The sequence below is a fragment of the Nomascus leucogenys genome, chromosome 24 (assembly GCF_006542625.1).
Source record: "Nomascus leucogenys isolate Asia chromosome 24, Asia_NLE_v1, whole genome shotgun sequence".
Classification (NCBI taxonomy): Eukaryota; Metazoa; Chordata; class Mammalia; order Primates; family Hylobatidae; genus Nomascus; species Nomascus leucogenys.
In genome coordinates, this window is record NC_044404.1 from 1,562,383 (window position 1) to 1,590,366 (window position 27,984).

A 27,984-nucleotide genomic window follows, 5' to 3' on the forward strand; every position below is an offset into this window, starting at 1 on the left:
AGAAACGCCTGTGACCTGTGCTTTCCAAAGAGGGTTTTGGGAACTCAGTACCTAAGGGGAGAGGCCTGCAGGAGAGAAGAAAGGGAGGGGGAGCAGGCAGTGAAGGGGTGGTTATATCCTTAGGAAGCTCTAATTAGTGCTCAGGAAATCTTCATTTTACATAAGATAAGGTAAACATCTGAAAAGAGGGAGGAAAGAGTCAATTATGCAGCCATCTCAGGATAGCAGGAAGAGGGATTGATCTCATCGTGTTCCTGTTCTGTACCTGGGAAGATAAGCCTCTAATCAACATTGTCAGTGTCAGATTGAATAGAACTCAGTTTTACCTGTTAAACTGGGGTTGCAGAGCCACGGTTACAACTGGCATATGCTTCTTTTATAGGGGGACATGGATCCTGAAAGATTAGGGGCCAGCAAGGAATGTCCCTGTGAGCGATTTGTGAGGGGGACCACATGGAAAGGTACGTGGCCTTTTGTGGTAGTGGGGACCTGGCTTATGTCTAATGCCATCACACAGGGTTGTGAAATGGCAGCTATCTCTTAGGGGAGAAAGAATGGCAGTGTTGCACAACTCAGCTCCCGAACTTACGTCTCCCTTAGCCTAACAGGTTTGGGGGTTCCAAGACTTTCTTTTCTTTTTTTTTTTTTTTGAGACAGAGTCTCACTCTGTCACCCAGGCTGGAGTGCAGTGGGGCAATCTCGGCTCACTGCAAGCTCCGCCTCCCGGGTTCACGCCATTCTCCTGCCTCAGCCTCTCCGAGTAGCTGGGACTACAGGCGCCCACCACCGCGCCCGGCTAATTTTTTGTATTTTTTAGTAGAGACGGGGTTTCACCGTGGTCTCGATCTCCTGACCTCGTGATCCGCCCGCCTCGGCCTCCCAAAGTGCTGGGATTACAAGCGTGAGCCACCGCGCCCGGCCTGTTTTCTTTTACATATTAAAAAAAAAGACTCTAAGGAAAGAGCTATGTGAGAGATAAAGAGGGTATTTCCTAAAGATAAAAGGGTGCAACCAGCAGGGAGAAAAAGGAATTCTAAATTTGTTTATGCCTGGTAACTTAACCTTAAAACACACAGAACAAGCTTAACAAACGAAAAAAAGAAATAAGTTGACGATCATTGTGGGAAACTTTAATATCTGTGTCTCAGCCACTGAAAAGTAAACAGACAAACATCAGTAAGGAAATAGAATCTTTAAAGGATGCATTTAACACACGGGACCTAATTGAGATATGTGGTACACTACATTCAACATGCAGAATACATACGCTTTTCAAGTGCAGAAGCACTATTTATCAAAATTAATCATATTTTCAATCATTGAGAAGACACAAATTCCAAAGAGTTTTGGTTATACAAATATTTAATCACAGTGGAACTATAGGTTTGGAAATTAAGCAAAACATTTTTGGTATGGTAAAGGGATGAATAAAATAAAAGTTTGCTTTTTTGAAACACTAATAAAATTGATGACCCCCAGCAAGATTGATTAACAAAACAGACAAAAGGCACAAACTCTAACTGCAGACTTTATAAGTATTAAAAAGATAAATGAGTAATAGAACAACTTTGAAATTTTAGATAAAATGAACAAATTGATTCAGCAAACACAGGTTACCAAAATGAATATTCATATATATGTAATTGAACCTGTAATTAAACACCTTATAAAGAAAACTACAATCTCACATGGCTTAATAAGTGAATTCTTTCCAAATGCTTAAGGAAGAAATAGCACACATCTTACATAAACTCTGTCAGAAATAGGAGAAGAAACATTTTCCAAATTGTCTAACCAGCATAGCTTTAATATTTCATATTAAAACCTCACAACTCTGGGCGCAGTGGCTCATGCCTGTAATCCCAGCACTTTGGGAGGCCGAGGCAGGTGGATCATGAGGTCAGGAGATCGAGACCATCCTGGCTAACACGGTGAAACCCCGTGTCTACTAAAAAATACAATAAACTAGCCAGGTGTGGTGTTGGGCGCCTGCAGTCCCAGCTACTCGGGAGGCTGAAGCAGGAGAATGGCGTGAACCCAGAAGGCGGAGCTTGCAATGAGCCGAGATTATGCCACTGCATTCCAGCCTGGACAACAGAGCGAGACTCCATGGCAAACAAAACAAAACAAAACAACAACAATAAAAAACAACAACCACCAAGACATCACCAGAAAAAAAACTTAGACTCCACTTTCTCTTGTGAACGTAAGTACAACATTACCAAATGAACTATGAGCAAGCCCATCTCAATCACATATAATATGGTATTAATCATGTATCACAACAAAGTTGATTTAATTCCAGAAATGCAATGTTAAACATTCAAAAGCCAATCACTGTTAACTTACCTTATCAACATAAAAAGATAAGAAAAAGCATTGCTTAATCAAGAAAGAAAAAAGCAATTGATAAAATTCAGTACCTATTCATAAATCTTAAAACCTGTCTAACAGAGAGGAAGCAACATGCGAGTTAAACACTCCCCCAACTGAGAATAGTGACATAACTTATTTGCAGCCAAAAGATGAAAATTGCAGGCCAGGCGTGGTGGCTCACGCCTCTAATCCCAGCATTTTGGGAGGCAGAGGCGGGTGGATCACAGGTCTGGAGTTCAAAACCAGCCTGGCCAACATGGTGAAATCCCATCTCTACTAAAAATACAAAAAAAATGAGCCGGGTGTGGTGTCATGCGCCTGTATTCCCAACTATTAGGGAGGCTGAGGCAGGAGAATCGCTTGAACCATGGAGGTGGATATTGTGACAGTGATGCACTCAACAGAGCAAGACTGTGTTTCAAAAAAAAAACAAAGATGAAAATTGAATTGCAGTATAATCTTACAACTTTTGAGAAATCTATGTTTTTCAGCTAAAAACAGACAGACTCAGCCTTTTGACCTTTCCTCTTTCCCTCCTTGGAAGGCAGTCTAAGGCCTGGAAAAACAGCAGCCACACTGTAAACACAGGAATAAAAACATGGCTAAGGAAGTATCAGGAAACTGAAAAGAACCCCGGACTGCCTTCCTCTGCACGTTTTAAGTGATAAAAATGAAATCTATATTTCTTTAAGCCACTGAATCAGATTTATTCTTTCTGTGGCTACATGTAGCTCTAAATGATGTATTAAATACTAAAATAAATACTAAAATAACACACTAAAATACTAAAATTTTGGTCTCGAACTCCTGATCTCAGGTGATACACCCATCTCAGCCTACCAATGTGCTGGGATTACAGGCATGAGCCACCACACCCACCTCAAAAGCTTTGTATTTTTAAAGATATTAGACATGTCTCTAGTTAAAAAAAAAAAAAAATCCTTAACAATAATGTAGGAGAATAAGACAAACTTTTTCCAAAAAGGAAAAATCAAATCACTGGTCACCCCAGGGTGACTTTGAGCCGGTGACTCGTGGGGCTCCCCGCTCCATACTCGGCCCTCACCTACCACTGCCCCAAGCCTGACCTCCCTGGGCTCTTTGGGCTCATGTCTCCAAGTACCTGGGTCCCAACCCTGTGAACCCTGCGCCAATCTCAAACAGGCAACTTGGGCATAGCACTGATGAGAAAATGGGTTTGGTTTGGTTTTCTCCCAGGCTTCTACTCTCCAGAGAGACTAACAGTTTTTTCTAAGTTCTCCACCTCATATTTGAATTCTCCGTGGTTCTGGGACCAGAGTGCCCATCAGTCAGTGATCTTTGAAGTGAGATTTGCTCATCTTCTGTGGAAGAGATCTTGGGAAACTGGACTTGACAAGTTGAATCTTCCTCATCTCATCTCAACCTGGGGTACTTTGAGTGCCACAGGATACATATGGGGCATCTTTCTGAAGCATCAGTTTCCTTTGCTTCTCTTGGGAGAGACAAAACATTAATGTTCTTAGGGATGATAGTCACATAGATTTCTAAGAGTGTACCAGACTTCTCTCTCTGAAATGAAGCTTGAGTTGTCTTCTTTCTGTTTAATTCCCAGTTTTAACAGAAAGGCTGCCTTCTGCCCTGAGGATACATGACTCTAAGAGGATGTATGACTGCAAACCACACAGTGTACACCTTCCTGCCTACTTTTTACTATTCTACCTCTGCCTCTGGTTTTGGTCCCTGGCAGCTGCTGATTTGTGGTAAAACCCCAGAGCTCGGAGTCAGAAGACTGAGTTTCAGTTCCATGATTGCCTTTCTTTCAGCCTTTCTCGGTCACTAAGTGATTGTGACAACATGTCATACAGTTGTCAGTGGCATTAAATCAGATGGTCTATGAGAGTATTTTGTGTAAACTGTAAAGTGACCGTAGGAGCTTGTAGTTCTCATGAGTATCACTGCTCCTCTTTTCCACAGTTCACAGACTATCATCAGTGGAACAGCGCTGATGTTGGCACTGGAGCAACTGACAACAAACGGAAGAAAATAAATAATGGCACTAACCCTGAGACAACCACTTCCGGTGGTTGCCGTTCACCTGAGGATGGCCGGTCTCCTGAGGACAGGGGGCACAAGGGGAGGTCAAGGGTAACTGTTAAGATTGTGGAAGGAAGAACTGCCGGGTACTGGTTAAGAATTCCGGGTTTGAATCCTACCTCTCTCTCCATCTGCGAGGGACATGGCTTAGGGCAAATTTCTTGAGCTCCTTGGACCCCTCTTTTCACATCTGTAAAATAGGGGTGGTAATGTTTTACTTACATGTGTGAAGTTTAAATCAGATTTGTTATTGTTGTTTTTGTGTTAATCCCTAGTCCAGGGCTTGCTGTAAACTCCTCTCCTCTTTGGGCTTCCGTTTCCTGAGGAGGTAGAGTATCAGAGGATTCTGTTTGCTCTGAGAGTCTGTGATTTAAAGATTCACTAGAATGGAAACCTTAGGGCCAAGGGCTCCTGTCTGCCTTTTCCGTCCTATATCCCAGCTGTGAAGAACCATCCCTGGCCCCTATGTGCTTGCTCAATGCTTGTTGAATGAACACATCTTTCTAAATCACAAGCTAGTAGAAGGGTGGGCTTTGCTCACACTCCATGTCTAAAGGTTTCTGTTACTGTCTTTTCCAGAGAATCTAGTTTCAGACTTTCAGTTCTGTGGCTGTGGGCAAAAACCAACAAAGACCCAAATCCTTTTTCTTTGAGTTACGGAGAGTTGACCAGTTTGTGTTCCCATTGGGTCTAAGAACTTTGCCCTTAAAATCCATTCCTGACCCCTGCCTACTGCTTCCTGGCCTGGGGAATAGAGTCAAGGGGGCCACCCTCAGTCACCTTCCTTTGACTCTCCCCACAGAAACAACAGAACCCAGCTCAGCTGGAAGAAGTAACATGGTTTCTTTGCTCACGAAATGACTGCTGGGTTTGGGGGGCACTCAGATGTAGAGGCCCCAGTCTCGTCTCGCCCACTCCCAGCCTGGGGAAGAAGGCTCACCTCCCAGATTCCACCCCATCCCCACAGGGTCCCTGATAACCTGGTCCCATGGGTGGGCCTGTCCTGGGGCAGTGGTGCCATTCTGGGGACATGTCTCTTGCTGTGCCTTCTCTGCCTCCCCCTAGTAAGAGCTCTGTCTTCCTCTTCCTATAGGAAAAGAAGGCAAGCCACCAACATCAGCAAGCCCTAAGGAGGCAGCTAGAGGTGAGTGGAGGGGGTGAAGTTCCCTCCTGTCCTCTGGAGAAGCTTTCTTTGCTTCTCTTTCAGCATTTGCTTGTCTTTTCTCCCAAAGGCCCAGGTTCATACCATACAAATCCTTATGTGTCAGAAAACTGAACTGGAGATAGCACTCTATTACAGCCAGGATGCTACCAGGAAATTTGAAGGTGGGAATCTGGGCACCTCATCATCCTTCAACCTGGCACTTTCACAGGCCTTTGGGCCGCATCTCAACCTCTCTCATTCTAGGAGAGTCCAAGGATCTGGCAGGCTGCCTGCATCATTCCTGGAACTTTGCAGGAGAGTTACAGCGGGCTCTCTCTGCTGTGTCCACACAGCACAAGCATGCGGACAGGGTGAGTCCAACCACCTGCCCGGTCCCCTGGGAGCCCAGCTTCGCAGATGGAGGAATGAGCCTAAAGGTCCCTCCTGCAGGATGCAGTGTCCTGCCCAGAAGACAGCATGGGCCATTTCTTGCTGCTTTTGTGTGTGGTTGTTAGAGGCAGGTTAGGGCTGAGTCAGCTCCTGTGGGTGAGTTGCGGGGCACTGTGGGGAGCGAGCACTGGACACAGAGCTCCGAGGCCAAGTGCCCGCCCTGCCCATACTTGGCTGTGGCCTTGGTCAAATCCTAGGCAGGGGTTAGGGTATTTGTACCATGAAGGTACAGAAGAGTATCTTTAGTATGTTACCATTTGTGTAGAGAGAGGGAACACACATACGTGTGTGTGTGTGTGTGTACATACTATGGTAATATACATAAAACATGTTTGTAAGGATTCATAAAAAACTCAGGAGAGAGGAACAGTACTGGGGGGAGATATTTCTCTCCTGTACCTTCTGAGGTTTGGACTATGCCAATGTATCGTTCTTTCAAAAAGTCAACAAAGGATTAATTTCCTCCTCCTTATCTGTGCCCCTACCCCCAGCGAAAGAATGGGCTTAGAGAATCAGATATGGCTGGGCACGGTGGCTCACGCTTGTAATCCCAGCACTTTGGGAGGCTGAGGCAGGCAGATCACGAGGTCAGGAGATCGAGACCACGGTGAAACCCCGTCTCTACTAAAAATACAAAAAATTTAGCCGGGCGTGGTGGCGGGCGCCTGTAGTCCCAGCTACTCGGAGAGGCTGAGGCAGGAGAATGGCGTGAACCCGGGAGGCGGAGCTTGCAGTGAGCTGAGATTGCACCACTGCACTCCAGCCTGGGCGACAGAGCGAGACTCCGTCTCAAAAAAAAAAAAAAGAGAATCAGATGTACCTGGGTGTTGAAATCCCAGCTCTAAGTGATCTTAGGCAAGCACTTAACCTTTAATACCTCGTGTTTTTCAACTACACAATACAGGTGATACTGGTAACTCTCTCCTATGGTGGTTGTGAGGATTAAATAGGATTGTTAGCATAGTGCCTGGTGAAGCACTCAATAAAGGTCACAACAGTGGTAGTAATAACAGTAATAGCAATAGCAATATTATCTGATCTCTCTGGGACCCTGTTAGCCAGCTATCAATTCAGTCTCTTTCCCTGTCCCTTCTACCCTTACTGAGTTCTTTGAAAAGCAAGTGAGAGCCGGATGCAGTGGCACATGCCTGTAATCTCAGCTACTTAGGAGGCTGAGGCAGGAGAACTGCTTGAACCTGGGAGGCGGAGGTTGCGGTGGGGCGAGATTGCGCCATTGCACTCCAGCGTGGGCAACAAGAGTGAAACTCCATCTCAAAATAAAAGAAAAAAGGAAATAAAGAAAAACAAATGAGACCATGGGCTTGGAAATGCCTTGAGAACATGTCAGGTGTGATTGAGAGTGAGCAAGTGTTACTGTGGAGTAGTCACTGTAGCTGTTGTTACTGGTCGGCCAGCTGCTCCTCTGCCTGCTGTATCCTGACTTAACTTTTCTCTATTTGCAGTACATCGAGGAGTTAACAAAGGAGAGGGACGCCTTGAGTCTGGAGCTGTACAGGATACACGTAGGATGGGGGAGGGTGTGATGGGAGGTCTGGGGGCTCTTAGTGGGGGTGGTGTCCTAGGAAGTGGGGGGTACAGGTGACATGGTGAGGGGGTCATACAGGTTTGCATGTGTGCGCAGGGAAGCTCCAGTGCCGGGTGTGCCACTGACTCATGGGGTAGCCTCAGGCAACTCATGTGTTCTCTCTGACCTGCCACCTGGGACTTTTAATTCTTGGGGTCCCTTCCAATGCCACGGTTCTGTAGTTGTGGGGCAAGGGGAGAGGGTCAATCACCAAAGCGGTCCTTTCTGTTCTTCGTTCATTCCTTTCTCTACTGCCTCTGGCCATAGCATAACCGATGAGGAGCTGCAGGAGAAAAATGCCGAACTACAAGAAAAACTTTGACTCGTAGAATCTGAAAAGTCTGAGATCTAGCTTCACATCAAGCAGCTAAAAAGGAAGCTGTAGACGGACAAAATCCTGCTGCCACAGGTGAGAGACTGCAGCCCCGGGGGTTGTGGGAGCCGCCTCCAGCTGGGAGCATGGTCTAGGCATCATGCAGGGTACGGGGAGGCTCCAGCCAAGAGCTGGAAAATTTGGGTCCTTGTTCTGGTCCCGACATAGACTCCTCCAGAGTGTGCTAAAAATCTACAAATTGGGGCCCTGCCTGGGAAATCAGAACCTCAGGGTTAGGGTTTAAAATTTCTTTTTAAAGAATCATAGATGAAAACCGTTATTTTATAGATTACATTTATATAGCTAGCCCATGAGTCTGTTTCCTTTTGGGGTTCAAACCAACACTTTGCAGGAGGAGAAGATGTGGAGGCAGGAGGAGAAGCTTCAGGATCAGGAGAAGATAAGGAAGCAGAAGGAGAAGATGTGGAGACAGCAGGATACGCTGCGGGAGCAGGAGGAGAAGATGAGACAGCAGGAGGAGATGTGGAGACAGGAGCAGAGGCTGCGGGAACAGGAGAAGGAGCTGCGGGAGCAGGAGGAACAGATGCGGGAGCAGGAAGAGAAGATGCAGGAGCAGGAAGAGAAGATGTGGGAGCGGGAGAAGAAGATGTGGAGACAGGAGGAGAGGCTGCGGCAGCAGGAGAAGCAGATGCGGGAGGAGGAGAAGATGCGGGAGCAGGAGAAGATGTGGAGACAGGAGGAGAAGCTGAGGAAGCAGGAGAAGGAGCTGCGCGAGCTGGAGGAGCAGATGCGAGAGGAGGAGGAGCAGATGCGAGAGCAGGAGGAGCAGATGCGCGAACTGGAGGAACAGATGCGCGAGCTGCAGGAACAGATGCGGGAGCAGGACGAACAGATGCGGGAGCAGGACGAGAGGCTGCGATTGAAGGAGGACACGCTGTGGGAGAAGGAGAAGATGTGCGAGGAGGAGGAGAAGACGCGGGGGCAGGAGGAGAAGATGCGGGAGAAGGAGGAGAGGATGGACCAGCCACCCTGGCAGCGTGGAGCCTGCACGAGGGGCCGGGGACAGTTCTCCCCATGACAACTGCACTGCACAGCAGATCATGCAGCTGCTTCCTGGAACGAAGAATGCCCACGAGTGCCCAGTCTTAGGCAGCACCTCCTGCATCCCATTCTTCTACCGAGGAGATAAGAAAAAGATGAAGATCATTAATATCTAAAAGCCGGCACTGTCAACAAGGCCTACAGAAGGGTAAGCTGCCATGTAACTTTGTGAATATAGTCTGAGAACAAACTTGAAAAAAAGAAAAAAAAAGAAAATTTATTTTAAATTGTGGCAAAATACTGGCCGGGCACGGTGGCCCACACCTGTAATTGCAGCACTTTTGGAGGCCTAGGCGGGTGGATCACCTGAGGTCAGGAGTTCAAGACCAGCCTGGCCAACATGATGAAACCCCGTCTCTACTAAAAATACAAAAGTTAGCCATGCATGGTTGCGCACGCCTGTAATCGCAGCTAGGCGGGAGGCTGAGGTTGCAGTGAGCCGACATCACACCACTGCACTCCAGTCTGGGAGACAGAGTGAGATTCCACCTCAAAAAAAAAAAAAAAAAAAAAATTTCTACCTGAGGACTCTAAGATCTATGTATGTTTCTATTGTTTTTTTTTTCTTGCTCTTTCTCCTTTTGTCTTGTGTTGTCTTGTCTTATGGTATGCCTAGTAAACTTTATCTGCCTCCAGAGAGTATTGACTTTGACTTTATGGCACACAATTGGCATTCAAGCAGATCACCTTCATCTAGTTTGGGACTAAGCTGGTTCAAAGCAGGTTTTAGGTTTTGTGACAGCTGGTCTATGTTTTATTCATTTGGACTCCTAGGGGTGGCCCTTCCAGGGTCCCCACCAAGGTCTCATCTCTTTACTGGGACCCAAATTCTCATTAGGTCATTTCAGCCCTGTGAGAGTGCCAAACATTCAGCTAGGCTCTCCAGCCTCTTAACTATTGCTTCATACTCAGTTTCTTAGCCTCTTAGCCCTCTACTGTTGACCAATCACCAAATGTGGGAAAAGCACTACAGACTGTCAGGATCACCTCCTAGGCCTGGTCACTCAAGTCCTGGCTGAGGTCTCCAATTACCTTCCAACAATTGTATTTGGTGGTGGGGGGCACATTTTTGTCCAGTTTCTCTAACTGTTCTGGTGGGGAGGCTAATCTATAACAAGCTACTCTGCCTTTAGTGAAAGTTGAAAACCTTCATTTTTTTTCTTTTTTGAGATGGTGTCTCACTCTGTTGCCCAGGCTCTAGTGCAGCGGCGCTGGGTCTCTCCCACAGCCCTTCTTTAGCGTATCTGTTTGGACGGACTGCTCATTTCATAGAGAGGGCTGTGTCTTGCCCCAGCCTATCCTAAGGCAGCTGTGGGGTCAGAATCTGCAGCTCCCAGCCCCCAGCCCTACAACAGTAGGAGAGGCTGGACCCCACATATTTGAAGTCCCACCGGGCTGGTGCGAGTGGGCTCCCGAGTCCAGGGCTGCTCTGCAGTCTGTGGGGCTCATGCGCCAGCACTGAGCCCACCTGATGTGCTCAGGTTGCTCACCTTTGGGCCCGTCTTGCCTCTCAGGCATTCGGCTGACCCTGAGGGCTTCTCCCTCATCTTGACCACCAGCTACGGGCTCTGACTTAGAGGTTCCCAGAACCTTAGACCATTTGGCCCAACCCCCCATTTCTCAGCTGAGGAAACTGAGACCAAAGAGAAGCAACTTTCTCAAGGACCCCCAGCAAGTCACAGGCAGAACTGGGCCTAGGAGCCTCTTCCCAACAGAAGCCTTCCCTGTCCCCGAGCCTTCTTTAGTGCCTCATTAACTTCCCTGTAAGGAGACTGCCCTGCCGAGGCGGGAAATGGTGCTGTCCAGCCAAGATTGTGCCACTGCACTCCAGCCTGGGAACAGAGCGAGACTCCATCTCAAGAAATAAAAATATTTTTAATAATGTATCATACTTATCCCAACAGATTGAAAATACTACCATTTCAACATGAAATCAATATAAGAAAAATTGTTGAGATATTTTATATAGGTTATAACAAGGCCTCAAAAACCATCAGGGTAGCTTACATATGTAGCACATTTCAATTTGGAAAGCGAAATTTGCATTGAAAATATCTGATCTGCACTTAGACTCATAAAATACAGTTGACGAAGTAGACTCACAGGGCCAAGTGATTCTAAACATACTTAAATGCTTCCTAATAACGGAATCAAGTTTTTAAATCTGCATTTTAATAAAAATTAAACATAAAATATTCAGTGTCTCAGCTATGACGGACACACTTCAAGTGCGGATCAGCAAACTGTGTGAGTGTAGCCAGACTGGCCAGTGCAGGCTACGCAGCTGCGGCTCAAACAGCACAGCTGCAGGTCAGACAGGCCAGTCTCTCTGCGTACGGGAACAGTCTGAGCAAGCAGGAGACGGGGAAAATGGGCACTACCCTCATGAGAACAAAGGACCCACAACAGGAATCCTGCACTCACCCCCTGCCAAAGACACCAACAGCCCCACGACGCAGCCTCAGAAAAGGGAGGGGCATTCAAGAACTTAGAAAAGCACCTCTGGAAAATGCTCACTTTAAAACTTTGCATACAACTTTACATTTTAATTACAAAGTTGTTAACATCCATTTTCTTGTTTATTCTTAATTAACTCTGTGAAAGTAAACACAGCTTTTATTCTTACTCCTATAGTTACTGTGTTGTAAGTTCACCTATGCGAACAAGCTGTTGCAACTGAAATTTTCTTTTGTTTTTTTTTTTTTGAGACGGAGTCTCGCTCTATCGCCCAGGCTGGAGTGCAGTGGCGCGATCTCGGCTCACTGCAAGCTCCGCCTCCCGGGTTCACGCCATTCTCCTGCCTCAGCCTCTCCGAGTAGCTGGGACTACAGGCGCCCGCCACCACGCCCGGCTAATTTTTTGTATTTTTAGTAGAGACGGGGTTTCACCGTGGTCTCGATCTCCTGACCTCGTGATCCGCCCGCCTCGGCCTCCCAAAGTGCTGGAATTACAAGCCTGAGCCACCGCGCCCGGCTGCAACTGAAATTTTCTGAGAACACATTCCAAGCTCTTTCCATTAACACAAACTATATGAAGTTTAGTTCCTTAATTTCCATTGGTTAAAGACCAGAATGTGTGAAACATGCATTATCAGATTAGAAAAACAAAACAAGCATCGGAAAAATGTTTTTCAAAATAGCATTTACTAAAATCTATGATAGAAACTAGCTCTAAAACTTCCTGTTTCAAAATTTCACTGTGTGTCCACTAAGTTCGTTTTTCTGGCTGTGGACAGCAGGCCCACCCCACGCCGCAGGCCCACCCCACGCCACATACCCACCACTGTCCCATGAACAGGCCAGCTGAGAGATGCGGCCACTGCCCAGGGCTCCCTGCTCTGTGCTTGGCTGCCTGATCCAACCTGCCAGTGCTTTGCTTTCTCTGTATGTAGAAACTAAAACCAGGAGCCCAAGTTTACAAAAAGCAGATTTTTATTAAATACAGGTACAAATGTGTTTCATTTTCTAATAAATCTCTTCCACAAATCACCTTGCTTTTTCGCCCCTCTTGAGTGACCATTTTGGCTTCTGCCAAGGTTAGCTTCTGTTCACAGGCTGAGTGTGACTTCTTCTTCCAATCTCCTCCTAGTCTGGCCTTCCAAAACAATGCTCACCATTCTTTCACACTGACTTAGTTTTGAAAAGAAAAGTTACCTTACAAAGTAGTATGTATAACTCTGTAATATGTAAAGTGAGGCAATGATAGAACCAGTTTTAAAAATAACCTTCCTATGATGATTTTCACTTGCATCCACCTGCTTATTACTAAGAATCTTTTTACATGTTTACTGCACACCCCGATTTCTCTTCTGTGAAAAACTTTTGAGTATCATCATACCCTCCAACTTCTCCTCTCACCTATATTGAAAAGGGCCTGCTCTTTATCCTAAAATCTACATTAGGTAATTTTCAGAACATTCCTTCAATCACCAAACAAATTTTTGAGATCCTTGTGCTAGATTTCACTGTCTTAATAAGAAAACCAATAATCACCCATTAAAATACAATACAGGCCAGGTACAGTGGCTCACGCCTGTAATCCCAACACTTTCAGAGGCCAAGGCAGGTGGATCACCTGAGGTCAGGAGTTTCAGACCAGCCTGACAAATATGGTGAAACCCCATCTCTACTAAAAACACAAAAATCAGCCAGGTGTGGTTGCAGATGCCTGTAGTCCCAGCTACTTGGGAGGCTGAGGCATGAGAATTGCTTGAACCCAGGAGGTGGTGGTTGCAGTGAGCCAAGGTCGTGACACTGCACTCCAGCCTGGGCAATAGAGCGAGTCTCTGTCTCAACAACAACAACAAAAAAATTAGTAAGTAAATAAATAGGCTGGGAGTGGTGGCTCATGCCTGTAATCCCAACAACTTGGGAGGCTGAGGCAGGTGGATCACCTGAGGTCAGGAGTTCAAGACCAGCTGACCAAGATAAAGAAACCCCGCCTCTACTAAAACTACAAAATTAGCCGGGCATAGTGGCACACGCCTGTAATCCCAGCTGAGGTAGGAGAATCACTTGAACCTGGGAGGCGGAAGTTCTGGTGAACCGAGATCGTGCCATTGCACTCCAGCCTGGGCAACAAGAGCGAAACTCTATCTCAAAAAAAAAAAAGTAAATAAATAAAATACAGTACAATACAGCTACTACGATTTACCTACGAAGCTGTTGTATGAGCTGAACGAGAGGCAAACACTGTTTGCCAGAAGACTCACAGATCCCTGTATTAATAAGGTCTTTATCCAATGGAGTCCTGCTTCTATGAAATGTTGAGGCATTTGCTTCCTGTTCATCAAGTTCATTTTCCTTCTGTGCTTCTTTTTTGGCTTCAATATCCTGTAATTCATAAACAGAAATTGTTTACAAGTGATCTCATTAGCAGGTGTGAAGGCACACAGGCTGGCTGAGCCCTGACCCCAATGCCAAGCTATCCCAGCCTCTGTGTGCTAACGCACACACCTACCCACAGGCCCTCACCTGCCCTGTTGGAAACCTCAACTCAGTTGTGCAGATTCAAACGGTGTCTTCTTTGTACAGATCCAAGGTCCAGGCTGCCTCTGCTGATGCTTTCCAGCCTCCTTCTGTGAAGTCCCTAAAATCCTTAACCCTGCTACTGGCTCTCACAAAACCCAATGTGATCTGCCCCACACACGCAGCATCCAGCTGCTTTGTAAGGACAAGAAGAAGCTGGAATTCTCACACACACTGGTTCAAATGTAAATGGCAAAGCCACTTGGGGAAACTATGAACACACACTGACCCCAGGACCTAACAAATCCCACTCCAAGTGTTTACCCAAAGGAAGAACATATGTTCACTAAAGTAGTTGTACACAGCACAATCGTGGCAGCTTTACACAGCCAAAAACCAGAAAGCCTGGGTGCTGTGGCTCACGCTTGTAATCCCAACACTTTGGGAGGCCAGGATGGGGGGATCACTTGAGCCCAGGAGTTCGAGACCAGCTTGTGCAACACAGTGAAACCTTGTCTCTACAAAAAAATAAAAAAACTAGCCAGGCATCGTGACATGGCTGTGGTCCCTGCAACACAGAAGGCTGAGGTGGGAGGATCACTGGAGCCTATGAGGACAAGGCTGCAGTGAGCCAACATCAGGTCACTGCATCCAGCCTGGGTGACAGAGCAAGTCCCTTTCTCAAAAAAAAAAAAAAAAAAAAGAAAACAAAAACCAAAAGCAAATAAACGTCCTTCAATAGGAGAATGAACTGCAAACGATGCTCTGGAGCCTTTGCAGCAAGGGCAAAAGTGGGGCGCTGGTGCCGTGGGCGCAATGCTCATTCTCAGTATCCTGTGCCCCGCTGTCCCACAGCTGAAGCAACAACAGAATGGCAGACAACATTTGGCTAAAGGAGAAAAGATATTTATTCCTAGTGAAACCAGATTAACTTTTTTTTTTTTGTCATGGTTAAACAAAACTAAAAGCAAACAACTAGGTGGAAGTGAACAAATACTTGAGATTTGAAAGGAAACTAAAGTAAAGCCATGGTAATTAAATCACTGAATTAACACCGAGATTTTAGCACAAGACATCGCCTTCTGCTGATAGGAAAGACCAGTTAAGAAGCTCAAAGAGCACGTTTACGTGAAAGATCTAGGATCTTAAATTCATGGAATAAAAATAATTAAATGAGGAAAAGTGAAAGAAAGAAAAAAAAAAAGAACAGTTCCCAGGCTAGAAAATTGAGCATAAAAAAGGAAGTGAAGAAAAGATAAAGAGTGGGCGAGCTCTGGGACCTAGTTCTCTGTACAGATCACCACATGTGCTGCAGTCACACGATTCAGTGAAATGCACACAATGCAACAGGTATTCGATACAGAGGCGCTTCCCCAAAGTGTTCCCGGTCTGCACCAGCCCTCACCTCAGCGTGCCTCTCTGCACAGCCAGCTCCAGCAGGATGGCCAGGGCCAAGTGCTGGTCCTGCAGGGGGATGCTTCTGGCCCTTTGGTGCTTGGCGTTCCGTGAATATCCCTGAAATGAAGCAGTGGATGCAGGAACAAAGCGACCTCCAGAAAGACAGCATGCTTACAATCACACTAACACGTTTACTACACGCTCCCTCCCAAGGAAGGCTCTATTTTTAATATTCAGAATCAAGTTTCTGAGACTCGCTATTCAAATTTATTCACAGATTTTTAAAGTATACAATTAGCTTACAGAAATATACTTTATTTAAATTATTCATTCAGATACTATATTACAGTAGATGACAGACTCCAACTGTGTGAAGCATAAAGTAATTTATCTCATTATCCAAAACATGAGTAGAAGAATATGAAGCTATCTCTTCCACTTTCAATGACATGTAAGACTATACCAGTATCAACATTATCCTACAGAATTAGAGAACCAATTGCTAAAACCACCTGAGTGTCTGGAGGCAAAATGTCGACACTAATTTCTATCTCTGATCAAAGATTACCTGGTTGCTTGTCCCATACCCAGCTGTCCGGAATTGACTTGGCCCTATATACAGGTGCAAGAGTTTCTTCTTCATCTTTTTTCCCTTTGTCATTCAGACCTTCTTTCTTTGTTCCACTTGGTTCCACACTATCATCTGCAGAATTAAAAATGTTTTAATCTGTAGCCGCTTTTCAGAATGCCATAACATTAGTCAGTCTCTGCAAATGTCCCTCCCTGAAAAGTTACAACACACACCATTAACTGTATGTTTGACAACTTAAAAATAAAATATATCAATCATACCTGTAACAGATCCAGTATAATTTTCATAAACAAACCAATATATCAGCCGGGAGTGGTGGCTCATGCCTGTAATCCCAGCACTTTGGGAAGCCAAGTGGGGTGGATCACGAAGTCAGAAGATCGAGACCATCCTGGCTAACACGGTGAAACCCCGTCTCTACTAAAAATACAAAAAATTGGCCAGGTATGATGGTGGACACCTGTAGTCCCAGCTACTCGGGAGGCTGAGGCAGGACAATGGCGTGAACCCGGGAGGCAGAGCTTGCAGTGAGCTGAGATCACGCCACTGCACTCCAGCCTGGGTGACAGAGCGAGACTCCGTCTGAAAGAAAAAAAAAAAAAAAAAAGACCAATTTATCAAATTATTTAAAGAATGTCTTCCAAAATGGTATTTCATTAACTTCCTAGCAAATTTCACAACTCAGAAACTTGTCTTTGATAGTTACCTACTTCAATTTCACACCAGTTGCTTTTATCCAGTGAGTCCCAGTGTTTGTGTACCCATGGCAAAAGGGAGGGTGTAGAACAGGAGTATGATTCAAAAATCTTTTAACTCTTTACAAGGTCCTACTCCACTGCCAACTGGGAAGCACTGCTATGCAGGGGCACTGTCACTGATAGCATAATTCAAGAGCACTGGGACACAAAGGAAAAGCTGAGAAAAATGACTTTAGGCCACTGACAATGTCAAGTTTCAGTCAAAAACAACTGTCATAAAACTCCTTACATAGTAAGCGAAGAGAAGAGAGAACTAACCTTAACCTTGAAGTGTGAGCACGTTCCATCATAGAGGGCTGTGACTGAATGTCTAAACAACATAATTAGAAAAATGTATCTCAATGGGCGAAAGACATGATATCCCATCCAGATTACAAATAATGAGTATCTAAAAATCTCGAAGGAAACAGTTCCTCTGTTTACAACATTTCTGACACCAAACGCATGGACTTTTGCACCAAACGATTCTCCAGTTCTCTGCGACACGCAGCTGTGTGTCCCACAGTGCAATTCAATTCTGAAACTAACTAACTACCTAGAATTAGCACAGACCCCACAGGTTAATAACAGGAGAGAAAAGGTGAATGCTGAAAAAAATATCCAAAGAACTAATGGCTGAAAACTTCCTAAGTTCAGCAAATGACATAAACCTGGGCAGATTGAAGAATCTGCACAAAGCCCACAAAAGATAAATCCAAAGGAAGCCATGACGAGGCACATCATAATCCACTGCTAAACACTAAGGACAAAACCTTTTCAAAAGTGCTACACAAAGTAGATATAGAAGAATGTGTTGTGTGGCCTGAAATTAAGGCTAAATATTATGTGCTGCCTTGACGTTGGTAAAATCAAGAAGGCCTCAAACGGCCTAACCACAAGTCTCTCCCGAGCTCTGCTCCCACGGATAAGATCCCAAAGCCAAACAACCTCCTTATCGTGGAGACCCGACTCCAGCCTGCTCATCCCTGCTGGCCCAGAGTTATTCAAAGAAGCCAATCACATCTTCCCGTGGGAAGCAAGGTCATCTCACCCTCCTGTTACTATAAAATGTGCCTCCCACAGCCCCTAGTGGTTCACTCTGTTCCCAAGTGCAGCCCCCGTGTGGCATGCAGTGTCCCCCACCCCCAGGGCTGTGAGCATGCGTGACTAAGAAACTGCTATTTCATCTGTCTAGTGTCGGTGTCCTATGTTCAGCCATCCCATATCCCTGGGGCAGGAATCTTCTAGGGTTATAAACAGAACAGTAGGCCGGGCGCGGTGGCTCACGCTTGTAATCCCAGCACTTTGGGAGGCCGAGGCGGGCAGATCACGAGGTCAGGAGATCGAGACCACGGTGAAACCCCGTCTCTGCTAAAAATACAAAAAATTAGCCGGGCGTGGTGGCGGGCGCCTGTAGTCCCAGCTACTCGGAGAGGCTGAGGCAGGAGAATGGCGTGAACCCGGGAGGCGGAGCTTGCAGTGAGCCGAGATCGCGCCACTGCACTCCAGCCTGGGTGACAGACAGAGCAAGACTCCATCTCAAAAAAAAAAATAAAATAAAATAAACAGAACTTTAATCAACCTCTCCTTGGTTATTTTACTGGTTCCATGATACAGCTTTTTCTGTGCAAAAGATCTGAACAGAAACTTCACAGAGGATACAAGAGTGGCAAACAGGAACATGATATTCAGCATCGTTAGCCACTTCAGAAGTGTAAATTAAAACTACAATGAGATCCCACTAGACTTGTTAGAATGGGTCAGCTAAAAAACACTGATAACACCAAGTGCTAACAAAGACACAGAGCAACAGAAACGTGACAGTTTGCCAGTGGGAATGCAAACTAAAACAGCCACTTCAGAAAACAGTTCAGCACATGACCCAACTTCCACACCACTAGATAGATCTTTACCTAGGGAAATGGAAAATATATTCATAAAATCTGTACAGAAATCTCACAGCAGGATCACAATTGGGAAAGAAAAATGGAAACAACCACAAGCAGAATGGATAAACACCATGTGGTACATCCAAATGATGAAATACTAATCAGCAGTAAAAACAACTATTAATACACAGAACGGCAGATAAATCTCAAACATAACTGGGAGTAAATGAAGATGGTTTCAAAACGTTACTTAAAATATGGTTCCACTTATATGACATTCTCAAAAAGAATACCCTATACTGATGGAGAACAGATCAGTGGTTGCCAGGGTACGAGGCCAGGGAACATGTGATAAAAAGGAGAAGCACAAGGGAGCTTCCGGGGTGATGAAACTTCTCCATCCTGATGATGATGGGGGTTACGTGAATCTACAAAGGTCAAAATTTACTGAACTAGATACCACAATAAAATAAATTTCATATAAGTTTTTTAATAAAAAAAAGTGTTGGCTGGGTGCAGTGGCTCACACCTGTAATCCTAGCACTTTGGGAGGCTGAGGCAGGCAGATCACAAGGTCAGGAGTTCGAGACCAGCCTGGCCAACATGGTTAAACCCTGTCTCTACTAAAAATACAAAAATTAGCCAGGCTTGGTGGCACACACCTATAATCCCAGCTACTTGGGAGGCTGAGGCAGGAGAATGGCTTGAACCCAGAAGGTGGAGGTTGCAGTGAGCCAAAATCACGCCACTGCACTCCAGCCTGGACCACCAAGTGAGACTTCATCTCAAAAAAAAAAAAACCAAAAAAAACCAAAAAAAAACACAAAAATATCTAGGTCCAGGGAGGACAGCTGGAATACAGTCTGCTGAATCATGTCAGAGCAGAGAGCTGGGTCTGGAGGGCTGGAGTAGGGTATGGCCCCACTCTAGGAAGGAACTAGGAAACGCATCCTGGGTGAAGCAAGAGCAGAGTCCCATTCTGCAACAGGTGAGCATTTATCCCGATCTGAGAAACTACATGCAAATTTATAAGTCTCAGCCTCTTATTTTCCTGAACAACATGGAAAATGAGAGAACAAACAATTCAGAAGGTTAAGACATGAAATACATTTAATTCAGAAATCATACACAGAAAGGTAGGAAATGAGTGGGGGAAAAAAGCAGCTAATGGAATGTGAAAATGGGCCAGATGCGGTGGCTCATGCCTGTAATCCCACCACGTTGGGAGGCCGAGGCAGGCAGATCACTTGAGGTCAGGAGTTTGAGACCAGGCTGGCCAACATGGTCAAACCACATCTCTACTAAAAATATAAAAATTGGCCTGGCATGGTGGCAGCCACCTGTAATCCGAACAGCTAGAGAGGCTGAGGCAGGAGAATTGCTTGAACCTGGGAGGCAGAGGTTGCAGTGAGCTGGCATCTCGCCACTGGACTCCAGCACGTGCAACAGAGCAAGACTCCGTCTCAAAAAAACAAAACAAAACAAAACAAAACAAAAACAGTGAAAATAACCTAACATGTGCTATACAAAGCATCTGGCCTAACAACAATACATTACCCTTGTAAATCTTTACAAACAACCTTGAAGGAGGCAGGCTTTGTTGTCTCCAGTTTACCAAGGTAGACACCTCGGGTCACAGAATACAGAGTAGAACCCAGCCAAGAACACAGCTCAGGTGACAACACAGGTGCCGGCTCTAGATGCCAGACTCTGCCCTATGTGTGTGTGTGTGTGGTCACTAACCACAGCCCACTGGCCAAACCCAGCCCACAGCCTCTTTGTGTATGGTCTGAATGCAGAGAAAGTATTTTACTTTTGTTGTTCTTTTGAGACAAGAGTCTTGGCTCACCACAACCTCTGCCTCCCAGGTTCAAGCGATTCTCCCAAGTTCAAGTGATTCTCGTGCCTCAGCCTCCGAGGAGCTGGGATTACAGGCGTGCATCACCATGCCCGGCTAATTTTTTGTTTTTAGTAGAGAAAGGGTTTCACCATGTTGGCCTGGCTGATCTCGAACTCCTGACCTCAGGTGATCGCCTGCCTCGGCCTCCAAAAGTGCTGGGATTACAGGTGTGAGCCACCGCGCCCGGCCATCGTATTTTATATTTTTTAATGACTGAAAAACAATCAAAAGAAAAACAGTATTTTGTGACTTGCAAACATTCTGTGAACTTCATCTTTTGGTGTCCATAAATAAAGTTTACAGAATGAACGTCCCCTGCCCGCTGACGTACTATTGTCTGTGGCTACTTTGGCACTGCAGTTGCAAGGTCCCATGGCTATGACAGAGACCATAGGGTCCATTGAGACCTTAAAGTACTTACTACCTGGCCCTTTAGAGAAAGTAGGCCACCCCTACCCTACATCTGGCTATAAATTTTACACATTAAAAAAATGCAAAATTCTTAATTTTAAACTCAGTACACTGCAACACTGCTCATCTCTCTTCTTCAAGATGAAAAGCTTCGACAGTCACCAGGAAGCAGACAAGAACCCTAAGTACACCTCAAGTGTTATTCTCAGGAGCATAAATTACAACACTTTACAACAGCAAAAGCAGGATGAAGTCACTGGAGGCCATGAAAACAACCAAGAGTAATTAGCACCACCAGCTCAAAGAGCACACCACATCAGCTTCAAAGTTGTCTACTCTTCCTTTCACTACTGTAGGGTTCAAAGTACACATAGAGAAAATAGAACACATACTGCCCAAACACATTTCTTATAGAATGCTGGAGAGAAGGGAAGCGAGACCTCCCACTGGCCAGGTGTGGTGGCTCATGCCTGTAATCCCAGCACTTTGAGAGGCTAATGTGGGAGGATCACTTGAGGTCAGGAGTTCGACAGCAGCCTGGCCAACATAGTGACACCCCATCTCTACTAAAAATGTGGCTCACGCCTGTAATCCCAGCACTTTGGGAGGCCGAGGCAGGTGGATCACGAGGTCAGGAGTTCGAGACCAGCTTGACCAACATGGTGAAACCTGGCCTCTACTAAAAATTCAAAAATTAGCCAGGCGTGCTGGCATGCATCTGTAATCCCAGCTACGCAGGAGGCTGAGGCAGAGGATCGCTTGAACCTGAAAGGCGGAGGCTAGTGGTGGCGGGCACCTGTAATGCCAGCTATTTGGGAGGCTGAGGCAGGAGAACTGCTTGAACCCGGGAGGCAGAGGTTGCAGTGAGCCAAGATGACACCACTGCACTCCAGCCTGGGCAACAGAGCAAGACCCTGTATCAGAAAATAAAATAAAATATTCATAGTCTTAATAATGGAAAATAACCAGGAAGAAGTTGAATCTCTGAATAGACCAATAACAGGCTCTGAAATTGTGGCAATAATCAATAGCTTACCAACCAAAAAGAGTCCAGGACCTGATGGATTCACAGCCGAATTCTACCAGAGGTACAAGGAGGAACTGGTACCATTCCTTCTGAAACTATTCCAATCGATAGAAAAAGAGGGAATCCTCCCTAACACATTTTATGAAGCCAGCATCGTCCTGATACCAAAACCTGGCAGAGACATAACCAAAAAAGAGAATTTCAGACCAATATCCTTGATGAACATTGATGCAAAAATCCTCAATAAAATACTGGCAAACCGAATCCAGCAGCACATCAAAAAGCTTATCCACCATGATCAAGTGGGCTTCATCCCTGGGATGCAAGGCTGGTTCAACATACGCAAATCAATAAATGTAATCCAACATATAAACAGAACCAAAGACAAAAACCACATGATTATCTCAATAGATGCAGAAAAGGCCTTTGACAAAATTCAACAACACTTCATGCTAAAAACTCTCAATAAATTAGGTATTGATGGGACGTATCTCAAAATAATAAGAGCTATCTACGACAAACCCACAGCCAATATCATACTGAATGGGCAAAAACTGGAAGCATTCCCTCTGAAAACTGGCACAAGACAGGGATGCCCTCTCTCACCGCTCCTGTTCAACATAGTGCTGGAAGTTCTGGCCAGAGCAATCAGGCAGGAGAAGGAAATAAAAGGTATTCAATTAGGAAAAGAGGAAGTCAAATTGTCCCTGTTTGCAGATGACATGATTGTATATCTAGAAAACCCCATTGTCTCAGCCCAAAATCTCCTTAAGCTGATTAGCAACTTCAGCGAAGTCTCAGGATACAAAATTAATGTACAAAAATCACAAGCATTCTTGTACACCAATAACAGACAAACAGAGAGCCAAATCATGAGTGAACTCCCATTCACAATTGCTTCAAAGAGAATAAAATACCTAGGAATCCAACTTACAAGGGATGTGAAGGACCTCTTCAAGGAGAACTACAAACCACTGCTCAATGAAATAAAAGAGGATACAAACAAATGGAAGAACATTCCATGCTCATGGGTTGGAAGAATCAATATTGTGAAAATGGCCATACTGCCCAAGGTAATTTATAGATTCAATGCCATCCCCATCAAGCTACCAATGACTTTCTTCACAGAATTGGAAAAAACTACTTTAAAGTTCATATGGAACCAAAAAAGAGCCCGCATCGCCAAGTCAATCCTAAGCCAAAAGAACAAAGCTGGAGGCATCACGCTACCTGACTTTAAACTATACTACAAGGCTACAGTAACCAAAACAGCATGGTACTGGTACCACAACAGAGACATAGATCAATGGAACAGAACAGAGCCCTCAGAAATGATGCCGCATAGCTACAACTATCTGATCTTTGACAAACCTGACAAAAATAAGAAATGGGGAAAGGATTCCCTATTTAATAAATGGTGCTGGGAAAACTGGCTAGCCATATGTAGAAAGCTGAAACTGGATCCCTTCCTTACACCTTATACAAAAATTAATTCAAGATGGATTAAAGACTTATATGTTAGACCTAAAACCATTAAAATCCTACAAGAAAACCTAGGCAATACCATTCAGGACATAGGCGTGGGCAAGGACTTCATGTCTAAAACACCAAAAGCAATGGCAACAAAAGCCAAAATCGACAAATGGGATCTCATTAAACTAAAGAGCTTCTGCACAGCAAAAGAAACTATCATCAGAATTAACAGGCAACCTACAGAATGGGAGAAAATTTTTGCAACCTACTCATCTGACAAAGGGCTAATATCCAGAATCTATAACGAACTCAAACAAATTTTCAAGAAAAAAACAAACAACCCCATCAAAAAGTGGGCAGAGGACATGAACAGACACTTCTCAAAAGAAGACATTTATGCAGCCAGAAAACACATGAAGAAATGCTCATCATCACTGGCCATCAGAGAAATGCAAATCAAAACCACAGTGAGATACCATCTCACACCAGTTAGAATGGCCATCATTAAAAAATCAGGAAACAACAGGTGCTGGAGAGGATGTGGAGAAATAGGAACACTTTTACACTGTTGGTGGGATTGTAAACTAGTTCAACCATTGTGGAAGTCAGTGTGGCGATTCCTCAGGGATCTCGAACTAGAAATACCATTTGACCCAGCCATCCCATTACTGGGTATATACCCAAAGGACTATAAATCATGCTGCTATAAAGACACATGCACACGTATGTTTATTGCGGCACTATTCACAATAGCAAAGAGTTGGAACCAACCCAAATGTCCAACAACGATAGACTGGATTAAGAAAATGTGGCACATATACACCATGGAATACTATGCAGCCATAAAAAATGATGAGTTCGTGTCCTTTGTAGGGACATGGATGAAACTGGAAAACATCATTCTCAGTAAACTATCGCAAGGACAAAAAACCAAACACCGCATGTTCTCACTCATAGGTGGGAATTGAACAATGAGAACTCATGGACACAGGAAGGGGAACATCACACTCCGGGGACTGTTGTGGGGTGGGGGAGGGGGAGGGACAGCATTAGGAGATACACCTAATGCTAAATGACGAGTTAATGGGTGCAGGAAATCAACATGGCACATGGATACATATGTAACAAACCTGCACATTGTGCACATGTACCCTAAAACCCTAAAGTATAATAAAAAAAAAAAAAAAAAAAAAAAAAAATAATGGAAAATAAAAACATTTACTGAACGCCAAAACATCTCCCTAACAACCCCAATCAGTTGGGATCTACATAAAGAACAATTATGCTCTGCTTTCCAACCATGATTTTTAAAAGAACAAAGGACAAAAAAATTCATCAAATGGGATCTGGGCACAGTGGCTCACACCTGTAATCCCAGCACTTTGGGAGGCCGTGGTGGGTGGATCATGAGGTCAGGAGTTCAAGACCAGCCTGGCCAATATGGTAAAACTCCGTCTCTACTAAAAATACAAAAATTAGCTGGCAGTGGTGGAGGGCGCCTGTAATCCTACCTACTCAGGAGGCTAAGGCAGAGAACTGCTTGAACCCAGAAGGCGGACGTTGCAGTGAGCCAAGATCATGCCACTGCACTCCAGCCTGAGCGACAGAGCAAGACTCCCTCTCGAGAGGAAAAAAAACAAAAAAAAAATTCATGAAATATAATAAATAAAATATATACTTTGGGTTTTTCCATGTACTTAGTTTTTCTTAGAACATTTTTTAGAATTATCGTTTCACAAAAAATACTTTGGGAAACGTTTTAATTTATTAACAAATACTGGAGGGCTAGGAAGAAGAGATTAAAACTTTTCAAAATATACAGAATGAATTACTGATACGTGCACAAAAAAAAAAAAAAAAAAAAAAAAAAGGGTTGCTGACTCCTGTCATGGAAGGCACTGTCATATGGACACTCTTAGCCTCAGCATCCGGATGTCCAGAAAGGGAAAATTTCAAGTCAGAGAGAATTCAATATACACCATGTATTTGGAACCTTCAGCCCTTAAGATCCCAACATTATGACCTCAGTTTTAACACAATTGTCCTTAGTCCTTGTATTGGTACAAATACAAAACAAACAGCTCAACTGAACTAACTCTTGTCTCTCCAGAAACAAACACAAAACCTCATAAAAAGAGTGAATTTCTATAGACCATAATTACTGCAACTTACTTCTCCAATTTTCCCTCCACAGTTAACTAAACAGCTCAAAAACTATCAGTAACAACAGTCACCATGATATGGTTAGGAGTGTGGCAGATTTCTTAACCAGTAATAATAGGAAAAAAAGTTTTGCCTATTAATAAATCTCAAGTTTCGGCCAGGCGCAGTGGCTCACGCTTGTAATCCCAGCACTTTGGGAGGCCGAGGCAGGCAGATCACGAGGTCAGGAGATCGAGACCATGGTGAAACCCTATCTCTACTAAAAATACAAAAAAATTAGCCGGGCGTGGTGGCGGGTGCCTCTAGCCCCAGCTACTCGGAGAGGCTGAGGCAGGAGAATGGCGTGAACCCGGGAGGCGGAGCTTGCAGTGAGCCGAGATCGCGCCACTGCACTCCAGCCTGGGTGACAGAGCGAGACTCCGTCTCAAAAATAAAAAATAAAAATAAAATAAAATAAAATAAATCTCAAGTTTCGTGCACTTGCAAGAAACTAATTAAAAGGCAGCCGTGCACAATCTACAAAAACAGCCATAAAGACTGTTACATTTTAAGTTACAGGAAATAAACCTGCTCCTCTAACTCAGCAAGATACAACTGACTTCCCCTTACATACCCTAAAAAAAGCCTTACACGAGAAATTTAAACATGGGAGCAGAAACACACCAACAAAAACACATGCCAAACCCCACCTGTATATCTGTTTTCAACCATTTGGAGTCAAGGCGAGCCTGGGCAGCCAAACAGAAAGATTCAGAGGGCATCTTTTCTCCAGCTTCCTCCCAGGTCTCAGGCCTGCAAGTAAACATACATGTTGAAGATCTAACGCTTTTTAATAGTTTACAAAGACACTCCCGAAAGGTTTAATGCAGAAAAAAAAGACAGAGAACAGAAAGATGGGAGAGAAGAGCTGGGGGACGGGAGTAAAGTGGAGAGAGGGAAAGAGGGAAGAGATGGAGGGAGAGGGAGGTGGGGAAGGGAAAGCCTTTTTCCAAGGTAGGCAGGGTGTGCCGGGTTTCTGCACCACGCTGGCGAGACCTTGAGAATGGACGGTCACAGGAAGCCAAATCACAATGTCATCCCCCTGCCTTCAAATCCAAAAGGTACACACACACACACGACAGAAGCTCATTTTTTTGTTCGTTTTGTTTGAGACAGAGTCTCGCTCTGTCGCCCAGGCTGGAGTGCAGTGGCGCGATCTCGGCTCATTGCAAGCTCCGCCTCCCGGGTTCACGCCATTCTCCTGCCTCAGCCTCTCCGAGTAGCTGGGAGTACCGGGGCTCGCCACCACGTCCGGCTAATTTTTTTTTCTATTTTTAGTAGAGACGGGGTTTCACCGTGTTAGCCAGGATGATCTCGATCTCCTGACCTCCTGATCCGCCCGTCTCGGCCTCCCAAACTGCTGGGATTACAGGCTGAGTCACCGCACCCGGCCAGGAAGCCCATCGTTTTAACTACAAATGACAGCAGCATGAAACTGCCGCTTTACCCCACAGCAGGGCGCGCGTGCGTTGAATAAATTACTCGAAAGGATCGCCTGCAGAAAAACCCACAGCCACCACCACTTAAAGAGGGAGAGAGGCCCAAGGCTACGCCGCTGGCGGTCCGCGCAAGCCCCGGTGCGGCCGCGGCGCCCACGCCCGCCTCCCACGCTCGGCCGCACGCCAACCCCGCACCCGCACCCGCACCGCCTCCGCCGCCGGCCTCCCCGGTGCCCCAGGCCAGGACCTGACATGTAGGGCCCGGCTGCCTCGCCTCGCCTCGCCCCGCCCCGCCGGCCGGCGGACACGGCCTCCCAGCAGCCTGTGGCTCAGCCAGCGCCAGCGATCCCGGCGTCTCCGGTTGCCCGAAGGGCGGGCCGACGCGGGACTACCGCCCCGTCCCCCGCTTTGGGCCAATCGCAAGGCGGCTCCGCAGGCGCAGCCACTGGGGAAGAGGGAGCCCTTCCCCGCCTCTCCCGACTCTCCCGCTTCCTGCAATCCAGTTTATCTTCCTACTTGGAGCGCCAGGGCCAACCGCAGGCGCAGGAAGGCGGGATTTCTGCGGCACGCATGCACACCGGCACTCCCACGGGAGTCAGTTTCTCACCACCTGAATTATTTGAACTTGGCACCACTAACAGTGGAGCAATCAGGTACAGAGTGCCTCCAGACCTGCTGCAATAGAAATCACTGACACCATCTTTTTTTTTTTTTTTTTTGAGACAGTCTCATTGCGTCGCCGAGACTGGAGTGCAGTGGCATGATATCTGCTCACTGCAACCTCCACCTCCCGGGTTTAGGTGCCTCAGCCTACGAGTAGCTGGGATTACAGGCATCTGCCACCACACCCGGCTAATTTTTGTATTTTTAGTAGAGACGGGGT

The 27,984-nt window shown here is 45.5% G+C and overlaps 1 protein-coding gene and 1 pseudogene across 2 annotated transcripts; one reads left to right on the forward strand and one right to left on the reverse strand.

Moving 5' to 3' along the window:
- The first annotated feature begins 4,229 nt into the window (after positions 1–4,229).
- On the forward strand, positions 4,230–9,328 carry LOC100594254 (annotated as a pseudogene).
- Positions 4,411–27,462, reverse strand: LOC101175971 (E3 ubiquitin-protein ligase HERC2-like). Of its 2 annotated transcripts, XM_030805345.1 has the most exons (6): positions 27,349–27,462; positions 26,313–26,415; positions 16,000–16,134; positions 15,439–15,548; positions 13,720–13,898; positions 4,411–4,642 (listed from the first exon to the last, which is right to left on the reverse strand). In XM_030805345.1, exons 2-6 carry the CDS (start codon positions 26,332–26,334, stop codon positions 4,600–4,602), a joined length of 489 nt encoding a protein of 162 aa, XP_030661205.1. In that variant the 5' UTR covers positions 26,335–26,415; positions 27,349–27,462; the 3' UTR covers positions 4,411–4,599. The 2 variants fall into 2 exon arrangements, with proteins under 2 accessions (XP_030661205.1, XP_030661204.1); XM_030805344.1 differs by lacking the exons at positions 26,313–26,415; positions 27,349–27,462 and adding an exon at positions 16,284–16,402.
- Between the last annotated feature and the right edge of the window lie 522 nt (positions 27,463–27,984).